The sequence below is a fragment of the Amblyraja radiata genome, chromosome 24 (genome assembly GCF_010909765.2).
Source record: "Amblyraja radiata isolate CabotCenter1 chromosome 24, sAmbRad1.1.pri, whole genome shotgun sequence".
In the NCBI taxonomy this organism is placed as follows: domain Eukaryota; kingdom Metazoa; phylum Chordata; class Chondrichthyes; order Rajiformes; family Rajidae; genus Amblyraja; species Amblyraja radiata.
The window spans coordinates 28,866,973-28,877,146 of record NC_045979.1 but is presented as its reverse complement, the minus strand read 5'-3'; the positions used below and the strand labels follow the sequence as shown (position 1 = coordinate 28,877,146).

General features: G+C 46.8%; 1 protein-coding gene across 1 annotated transcript in view; it reads right to left on the bottom strand.

Annotated features, from left to right (window-relative positions):
- Positions 1-1,694: 1,694 nt before the first annotated feature.
- Positions 1,695-10,174, bottom strand: part of LOC116986621 (lymphoid-restricted membrane protein-like) — a 52,069-nt gene continuing 43,589 nt past the window's right edge. The window contains exons 17-18 of the mRNA XM_033042200.1: positions 3,265-3,396; positions 1,695-1,870 (exon numbers count right to left, since the gene is read on the bottom strand). Coding sequence (XP_032898091.1) covers positions 1,747-1,870; positions 3,265-3,396 — 256 coding nt within the window. The 3' untranslated portion in view covers positions 1,695-1,746. The remainder of the gene's footprint in view (positions 1,871-3,264; positions 3,397-10,174) is intronic.

Sequence of the window (10,174 nt, the reverse complement as noted above, 5' to 3'; positions counted from 1 at the left end):
TGTAACTGTATACTGTGGACGGCTTGATTGTAATCATGTACAGCCTTTCCGCTGACTGGTTAGCACGCGACAATAGCTGGTCACTGTACCTCGGTACATGTAATAATGTATGAACACCAAACATGTTTGTAGTAGGTTCTTTACTGTAGTGGATAACTTGTCCATGCAAAGGCCGTGCACAATACAATTCGCTTGATACAATATTTATGTTCAGATTAATTCACTTATGTCTATTATTTCATTCCGTCAAAACCTTCGTACATTCATTGTTCTCTTTAAATAAGAGGCAATTCACAGTGGTCCTCACAAGCGGCACATGATGCCCATTCCTGGTAACGTCGACAGGGATGTCACAGAGATGCTCCAACATTATAGACCAGGGCTAAAGGTGCGGCATGGTGGCGCAGCGGTAGAGTTGCTGCCTCACAGCACCAGTGACCCGGGTTCGATCCTGACTACGGGTGCTGTCTGTACAGAATTTGTACGTTCTCCCCGTGACCACGCGGGTTTTCTCCGGGTGCTCCGGTTTCCTCCCACACTCCAAAGACGTGCAGGGTTGTAGGCTAATTGGCTTGGTGTAATCGTAAATTGTCCCTAGCGTGTGTAGGACAGTGTTAGTGTGCGGGGATCGCTGGTCGGTGCAGACTCGGTGGGCTGAAGGGCCTGTTTCCCCGCTGTTTCACTAAAACTGAACTAAACATCGGGTAGTATTCTGGCTCTGGTGAGTTACTACTATGACTCTCTCCCCTCCAAGCCACTTGATCAAATGAACCACACAATAACAATGAGTGTGAAAGGTTTGGTGCTTACCCTTGAGTGTCAGTGGCTGTTCTTTATTGAGTCTGTGCAGATCAGCAATAGTGCCTAAGTACTCGTGGAAATATAAACAGGCCTCCAGTCAAACTATGAGAGGAACTGCGAGAAATGCTACAAAGCTCAACTGAATTGTACTATTACTCTGAAAATGGACACAAAAGGCTGGAGTAACTCAGCGGGACAGGCAGCATCCCTGGAGAGAAGGAATGGGTGAAGTTTCGGATCAAGACCCTTCGTCAGAGTGAACAGTACTGTCTAAGATAGTGTCCTGACTCTCAGAGACAGAGAGGGAGAGTGACAGAGACAAAGAGAGAGATAGAGTGAGAGAGACAGAGACAGAAAGAGACTGAGACAGGTAGAGTAATAATATTATACACCCACTGACCGCCAGTTATCTAGACTACCCACCCTTCTCTCCCTCTCTCTCTCTGACTGATACTGTCCCTGTTATTATCTGCATATCTCCCATTCCCTTTGTCTCTGTCTGTTTCTCTGTCTCTGTCTCTCTCAATCTCTATCTCTCTGCCTCATTCACATTGCTACTGTCTCCCCCTCTCTCTCAATCTCTCTCTCTCTCTGTCTCGCTGTGTCTCTCTTTCTCTCTCTCTCTCTCCCTAGGTGGGCACGGTGGCACAGCGCTAGAGTTGCTGCCTTACAGCGCCAGAGACCCAAGTTCGTTCCTGACTACAGGTGCAGTCCGTACAGAGTTTGTAGGTTTTCCCCGTGAACTGTGTGGATTTTCTCCGGGTGCTCCGGTTTCCTTCCACACTCCAAAGGCGTGCAAGTTTGGCTTGGTAAAATTGTAAATTGTCCCTAGTGTGTGTGGGATAGCGTTAGTGTGCGGGGATCGCTGGTCGGCGCAGACTTGGTGGGTCAAAGATCCTGTTTCCGCGCTGTTTCTCTAAACTACACAACAATCCTGATTACTCATTAAGTTAGGTACGCAAGCATCCATGCGACGGTGAGGGTGAGGGTGAACACAGCAAAGGTGATCATCTTCCGGGAAGTTGAGAGGGACGACCACATCGCAGTTGATGGGGGAAGGCACTCCAAACTGAGAAAAGAAAGAAAGGTTTGCATTTCTATTGGGTCCTCATACCATGACAGGATGCGTCCTAAAATATTCAAAGGGTTGGCAATAAAAACAAGCGTTGGGAGTACATAGAACACCAGGGCAGCACGGTGGCGCAGCGGTAGAGTTGCTGCCTTACAGCGAATGCAGCGCCGGAGACCCAGGTTCGATCCTGACTACGGGTGCTGTCTGTACGGAGTTTGTATGTTTGTATGTTCTCCCCTTGACCTGCGTAGGTTTTCTCCGAGATCTTCGGTTTCCTCCCGCACTCTAAAGACGTACAGGTTTGTCGGTTAATTGGCTTGGTAAATGTGTGTTAAAAAAAAAATTTGTCCCCTGTGAATATAGGATAGTGTTAATGTTCGGGGATCGCTGGTCGGCACGGACCCGGTGGGCCGAAAGGGCCTGTTTCCGCGCTGTATCTCTAAACTAAACAAAACTAAACTAAACCCCGCGGACCGCAGCCAAATGGAGGGAAGCAGCCGAGCCGGGCCCTGCTTGTCCTCCACAAGACCCGAGACCGGATGACAGAGCCAACGATGACGACAATGGACGTGACGGGCGAGGAGAAAAGCCGGTAGTTACGTCACAAGGTCAGAAGGAACAGGAGTAGAAATAGGCCATTTGGTCCATCAAGTCTTCCCCGCCATTCAATCGTGGCTGCTCTATCTCTCCCTCCTAACCCCATTCTCCTGCCTTCTCCCCATAACCTCTGACGCATGTAGAGGGAACCGGGGTCTGGCCTACCTCGTCCTCAAGATCGGCTTTAGACTTTAGGCCTTACTTTAGACTTCGACCTGCCAAGTCCGCGCCGACCAGCGATCACCCCGCTCATTAGCACTATCCTACACAGTTTTACGATTTTTCTGAAGCCAATTAACCTACAAACCTGTACGTCTTTGGAGCACCCGGAGAAAACCCACAGAGAATGTACAAACTCTGTACAGACAGCACCCATAGGCGGGATCGAATCTGGCTCTCTGATGTTGCAAGTGCTGTAAGGCAGCAATTCTACCGCTTTGCCACCGTGCTGCCCTCAGGCAGTATCTCTGGAGAAAAGATTCTGAAGAAGGGTCTCGACCCGATACGTCACCTATTCCTTTTCTCCAGAGATGCTGCCTGACCCGCTGAGTTGCTCGATGGAGCAACTCAGCGGGTCAGGCAGCATCTCTGGAGAAAAGGAATAGGTGACGTTTCGGGTCGAGACCCTTCTGTCTTCAGAGAGATCTCCAGATGGTTCTTTTCACTCAGCTATTGCAGCGGCACGTTGATTTGTTCTGCACTTCCTTCGTTATTTTTGGTTTCCAGTCATCCTGCATGTTGTTTTAACTCTGGCAGCAATTGTACACGAGGTCGCCTCAAGACGTATCACTTACGTCAACGAGCCCTCGCTTGTTGTGTCTGGGCTGCTCTCGTCTCCACCCTCCTTCTCCGAGTCCCTCTCATTCAAGTCACAACTCGATGCTTCGTTCTCTGTTGCACTGCCAGCCGTCTCTTCCTGCTTGCATCTAAAGATGGGAAAAGGACAGAAGGGTGTGTTAAGTCAGGTCGGGGGGAGTTTCCCCCGCCACGGGTACCATGTAATCCCGTGCTACATAGAACCATAGAAACATAGAAAATAGGTGCAGGAGTAGGCCATTCGGCCCTTCGAGCCTGCACCGCCATTCAATATGATCATGGCTGATCGTCCAACTCAGTATCCTGTACCTGCCTTCTCTCCATACCCCCTGATCCCTTTAGCCACAAGGGCCACATCTAACTCCCTCTTAAATATAGCCAATGAACTGGCCTCAACTACATTCTGTGGCAGAGAATTCCAGAGATTCACCACTGTGTGAAAAATGTTTTTCTCATCTCGGTCCTTAAAGATTTACCCCTTATCCTTAAACTGTGGCCCCTTGTTCTGGACTTCCCCAACATCGGGAACAATCTTCCTACATCTAGCCTGTCCTACCCCTTAAGAATTTTGTAAGTTTCTATAAGATCCCCCCTGAATCTTCTAAATTCTAGCGAGTACAAGCCGAGTCTATCCAGTCTTTTTTCATATGAAAGTCCTGACATCCCAGGGATCAGTCTGGTGAACCTTCTCTGTACTCCCTCTATGGCAAGAATGTCCTTCCTCAGATTAGGAGACCAAAACTGTACGCAATACTCCAGGTGTGGTCTCACCAAGACCCTGTACAACTGCAGTAGAACCTCCCTGCTCCTATACTCAAATCCTTTTGCTCCATGGTCGGATAGTCGACGGCTAAACCGTCTCCCCCACCTGGTTTGCCAGGTGAGGAGGGAGCTGTGGAACCCCAAGCAGGACCAAAAACAAGACCTGTCAAAGGGCGGATGAATTCCTAGCGAGCCAACGGCCATCCACACTTCAGTAGAAGTTGCGATCATTGTAAGATATGCCCGTCGGAAACCAGCACTGCTACGTTGCTAATATTTTCAACGATTTGATAATAATAATAATAATGTTAATAAATTGCCTTCCACCGGTTCAGTGTTTCCGAACTCGAGAACCTCGGTGATCACCGTACAACGCATGCCTTCCACGGAACAGGTCCCATCACAGAAGGCAGACACAAAAAAGCTGGAGTAACTCAGCGGGACAGGCAGCATCTCTGGAGAGAAGGAATGGGTGATGTTTCGGGTCGAGACCCTTCTTCAGACTGATCTAGGAGTGCAGGTACATACTTCCTTGAATCACAGGTAGATAGGGTGGTCAAGGAGGCCTTCATCAGTCATAGTATTGAGTATTGAAGTTGGGAGGTCAGGTTACAGTTGTATAAGACATAGGTGAGACGACATTTGTGTTCAGTTTTGGTCACTGTTGTAAGAGTGATGTCGTCAAGTATTTCCTGGGCACAAGTTCACAGTCCTGTTGAAACCAGGAACAGTTGTTTCTCTGTCTGAAGAAGGGTCTCGACCCGAAACGTTACCCGTTCCTTCTCCCAGAGATGTTGCCTGCCCCGCTGAGTTACTCCAGCATTTTGTGTCTATCTTCGGTTTAAACCAGCATCTGCAGTTCCTTCCAACACAGGTCCCATCAGAGTAGGCAGTAGGCCCAAAGTGGTAGGCCTTTCCAGTTAAGGAGCCTGACTCTGAGACTCTGCCCCAGATGATATTTAAACCTGCCCTACAAAATCATTAAGTTATAACTCTGGGTTTGCATTCTGGCACAAGAGAGAGGAGAAAATTGTGACATAAATGAGTTATAGAGTCATACAGCGTGGAAACAGGCCCTTCGGCCCAATTTGCCCACGCCAACCAACATGCCCCATCTGCATTAGTCCCAACTACCTGTATTTGGTCCATATCCCTCTAAACCTGTCCTTATCCATTGAGTCAGAGTCATTGTCATACAGGATGGAAACAGGCCCTTCGGCCCAACTTGCCCACGCCAACCAACGTGCCTCATATACACTAGTCCCACCTACCTGCGTTTAGCCCCTCTAAATCTATCCAATACATGTACTTGCCTAAACGTTTCTTAAACGTTGCAATAGTCCCTGGCTCAACTACCTCTTCCGGCAGCTCGTTCCATACTCCCACCACCCTTTGTGTGAACCCCTCAGGTTCCTATTAAATCTTTCCCTCCTCACCTTGAACCTATGTCCTCTGGTTCTCGATTCCTCTACTCTGGGCAAGAGACTCTGTGCATCTATTCCTCTCATGATTTTGTACACCTCTATAAGATCACCCCTCACCCTCTTAAGAGGAACCTAGTCCCAGCCTGCTCAAACTCTCCCTGTAGCTCAGGCCCACCAGCAGCCATTTATTCCTCTCATTGTTTTGTACGTGTCTACATTTACGTAACGCCAGTATTCACTGTCCTGTTGAGACCAGGAACAGCTCTTTCTCAGCCTGAGGAAGGGCCTCGACCCGAAACGTCACCCATTCCTTCTCTCCAGAGATGCTGCATGTCCCGCTGAGTTCCTCCAGCATTTTGTGTCTATCTTCGGTTTAAACCAGCATCTGCAGTTCCTTCCTAAACAGTCGTTTCCTGTTGGATCATCGCAAGCCACAGTGACTGGGGTCAGTGAGTTTATTGACGTCTACTGGGTATGAACTAGGCTGGGGGATGGCTTACATATACACACACAGACACTCCCACACACACACTCATACGCACAAGCATTTATAAACATAAACATTCATATGCGTACACACGCACACACACTCAGTCATACATGCAGACATTTATATAGATAGTCATGCACACATAGACAAATAGAAAGGTCTATCATCTACAGATTTTTGGAAGGAAGTGAGAGCTCTTAGCAGTTGCAAAACATCTCTACCATGTACTGTAGATGGAATCTCCGGAACAGCTAATATCGCGGAGTTATGGCGACAACATTATAGCACTTTATTCAACTGTGTCCAAGGTGACTTGTATAGGGTGGAAAATATTGAGAGTAATGACTCGATGGTAATTATGTCACATGAGGTGTATCATGCCATGAACAAGTTGTCCAACAACAGAGCAAGTGGCTTGGATCATATCTCTGCTGAACATCTTAAGTATGCGAGTATGAGGATAGCTCCTCCCCTAGCTATTTGTTTTACTGGCTTTATGATTCATGGCTTGTTACCAGACTCAGTGTTGTCTGTCCTGTTAGTGCCGGTCATTAAGGACAAAGCTGGTAAAGTAGGCAGCCTAAATAATTACAGGCCCATAGCTTTAGCCAGCATATTGTCAAAAGTCTTAGAAAGAGTTCTGCTGGATAGAATAAATGAGTTTGTTAACTCCACAGATACCCAGTTTGGCTTTAAAGCTAAACATGGCACTGACTTATGCATATATGCCCTAAAGGAGATTGTAAACAAATATAGAGGCAAGGTTTGTCATAATCCAGCTAAGCACAATGCTAACAGATGTCCAATCGAAATGGATTGGCCAGGAGATGTGCCAATACTGTGAGATGTGGGAATTTGTCGACACCATTGATGTAGATGATCCCTACAGCTGCAGTAAGTGTTTGAGGCTAGCGGAACTCGAGCTCCGCATTGATGAGCTGGAGACCCAACTTCATACGCTGCGGAACATCAGGGAGGGGGAGTATTACCTGGATGTTTTGTGCCAGGGGATGGTCACACCGACCAGTTTAACTAATTCAGTAGTTAGTGAGCAAGGTGTGGCCATAAGCGAGGCAGGTAAGGGGAACCAGGAGGAGATGCGGCAGGAGCCACAGCCCTTGTCCCTGACGAGCATGACCGAGGCTCTTACTCAATGTGAGGACGGGATCAGGGGCTGTGGGAGGGATGAGCAACCTGGCTGCAGCACCGTGGATCAGGGGGCCATTCAAGAGGGGGGAGTTAGAAGAAATGCCGTTGTGATAGGGGATAGTATTATTCGGGGGGTAGATAAGGTTCTCTGCGGCCAGCAGAACATGTCCCGAAGGCTGTGTTGCCTACCCGGTGCTAGGGTTAAGGATATCTCTGCGGTGCTGGAGAGAAATTTGCAGAGGGAGGGGGAGGATCCAGTGGTCGTGGTCCATGTGGGGACCAATGACATAGGAAGGACGAGGAAGGAGGATCTGCTGAAGGAGTTTGAGCAGTTAGGGAATAAATTAAAAAGCAGAACCTCGAGGGTACTGATCTCCGGATTGCTACCTGAGCCACGGGCCAAATCGGCGAGGGTACGTAAAATTAAAAAGCTGAATGCGTGGCTCAAAGACTGGTGTGGGAAAAATGGGTTTGGTTTCTTGGGCCACTGGCACCAGCACTGGGACAGGGGGGATCTGTTCTGTAAGGACGGACTTCACCTGAACGGTGCTGGGACTGGGGTCCTGGCAAATCATATAACTAGGGCAGTAGAGAGGTCTTTAAACTAAGTAGCGGGGGGGAGGTATCAAGGGGGGTAATAACGGCAGGGGTAGAGGAAATAGAGCAGGGTATCAGTGGGGAAGCGGAAAATCAAAATGTGACAGAAGGATCCAGAATGTGTGAAGATAAAGCTCTAGATGTAAAAGGGGCAAAAACGGAAAGGAAGGGTAGTAAAAATCATCTGAAAGTGCTTTATCTAAATGCACGGAGTATTCGAAATAAGATAAATGAATTAACGGTGCAATTAAGTATATATAGTTATGATATCGTGGCCATTACGGAGACATGGCTGCAAGGGGATCAGGACTGGGAGTTAAATATAGAGGGGTACTCGACAATTAGAAAAGATAGACAGGAAAGAAAGGGAGGAGGGGTGGCCCTTTTAATAAGGGAGGGAATAACGGCAATAGAGAGGAAGGATATTGCGTTGAAGGATCAGGATAGTGAAACAGCTTGGGTACAGATAGAGAATAACAAGGGGAAAAAAACACTAGTGGGTGTAATTTATAGACCTCCAAATAGCTGTGACGCTGTTAGTCAGAACATAAATCTGCAAATAGTTGACGCATGTAAAAAGGGAACTGCTGTAATCATGGGGGACTTCAATTTTCATATTAATTGGGTAAACCAAACTGGGCTGGGTAGACTAGAGGAAGAGTTTATAGAATGTATTAGAGACGGGTTCCTAGAACAGTATGTCGCAGAACCGACAAGGGGGGAGGTAATCTTGGATCTGGTCCTGTGTAATGAAGCAGGATTAATTAAAAATGTCATAGTTAGGGACTCGTTGGGAACAAGTGACCACAATATGGTCGAATTCCATATTCAAATAGAAGGGGAGCAGGTTGAAACTCAGGCTAGGGTGCTTAGTCTAAATAAGGGGGATTATGAAGGTATGAGGACTGAGCTGATCAAAGTTGACTGGGATAGCAGACTCAAGAATAAGACGGTACATGAGCAGTGGTGTACGTTTAAGGATCTACTGTATAACCTTCAAGAAAAATTTATTCCTATGAAGAAAAAAAGGGGTAAGGGTAAGAACAGTCAGCCATGGCTCAGTAAAACTATAAAGGATAGTATTCGGCTGAAGGCAAGGGCATATAAGGTAGCCAGAAATAGTGGGAGGGCAGAGGATTGGGAAGCATTTAAAGGTCAGCAAAAAATAACTAAGAGATTAATTAAGACGGGGAAAATAGACTATGAAAGGAATTTAGCGAACAACATAAAAACTAATAGTAAGAGTTTTTATAGCTATATAAAAAGAAAAAGGGTGGCTAAGGTGAACGTTGGTCCATTGGAGGGTGAGACTGGAGAGTTGTTGGTGGGGAACATGGAAATGGCAAAGGCATTAAACGAGTATTTTGTATCAGTCTTCACCATAGAAGACACAAAAAATATTCCAACGCTGGATAAACAAGGGGCGGTAGGAATGGAGGAGCTAAATACTATTAAGATCACCAAGGAGGTGGTATTAGGGAAATTAATGAGACTGAAGGAGGATAAATCCCCTGGGCCTGATGGATTGCATCCAAGGGTCTTGAGGGAGATAGCGGTGGGGATTGTGGATGCATTGGTGATAATTTTCCAAAACTCCCTGGAGGCAGGAACGGTCCCAGTGGATTGGAAAATGGCCAATGTAACACCTATATTTAAAAAAGGAAGTAAACAGAAGGCGGGTAACTATAGACCGGTTAGTCTAACATCGGTGGTGGGTAAAATGTTAGAGACAATTATTAAAGAAACACTAACGGGGCACTTGGATAAACATGACCTCATCGGACAGAACCAGCATGGTTTTGTGAAGGGGAAGTCCTGTTTAACGAATCTGCTCGAATTCTTTGAGGAAGTAACAACCCGGGTGGATAAAGGGGAACCGGTGGATGTGGTATACTTGGACTTCCAAAAGGCTTTTGACAAGGTGCCACATAAGAGACTATTGCTAAAAATAAAAAATTATGGGATTGGGGGTAATATATTAGCATGGGTAGAGGATTGGCTAACAAATAGGAAGCAGAGAGTGGGGATAAATGGTTCATACTCGGGATGGCAACCGGTAACTAGCGGGGTTCCGCAAGGGTCGGTGCTGGGACCCCAGTTGTTCACAATTTATATAAATGATTTGGAGGAGGGAACCAAGTGTAATATATCAAAATTTGCGGACGATACAAAAATGGGAGGAAAAGTAGGGGATGAGGAGGATAGGAAGAGTCTGCAAAAGGATATAGATAAGCTAGGTGAGTGGGCAACAACTTGGCAGATGAAATTTAATACTAATAAATGTGAAGTCATTCACTTTGGGAAAAAAAATGATAGGGCAAGTTATTTTCTAAATGAGGAGGAGCTGCGTTGTAATGCAACGCAAAGGGATCTAGGGGTATTAGTACATGAATCACTAAAAGTTAGTATGCAGGTGCAGCAAGCAATCAGGAAGGCCAATGGAGTTTTGGCCTTTATTGCTAGGGG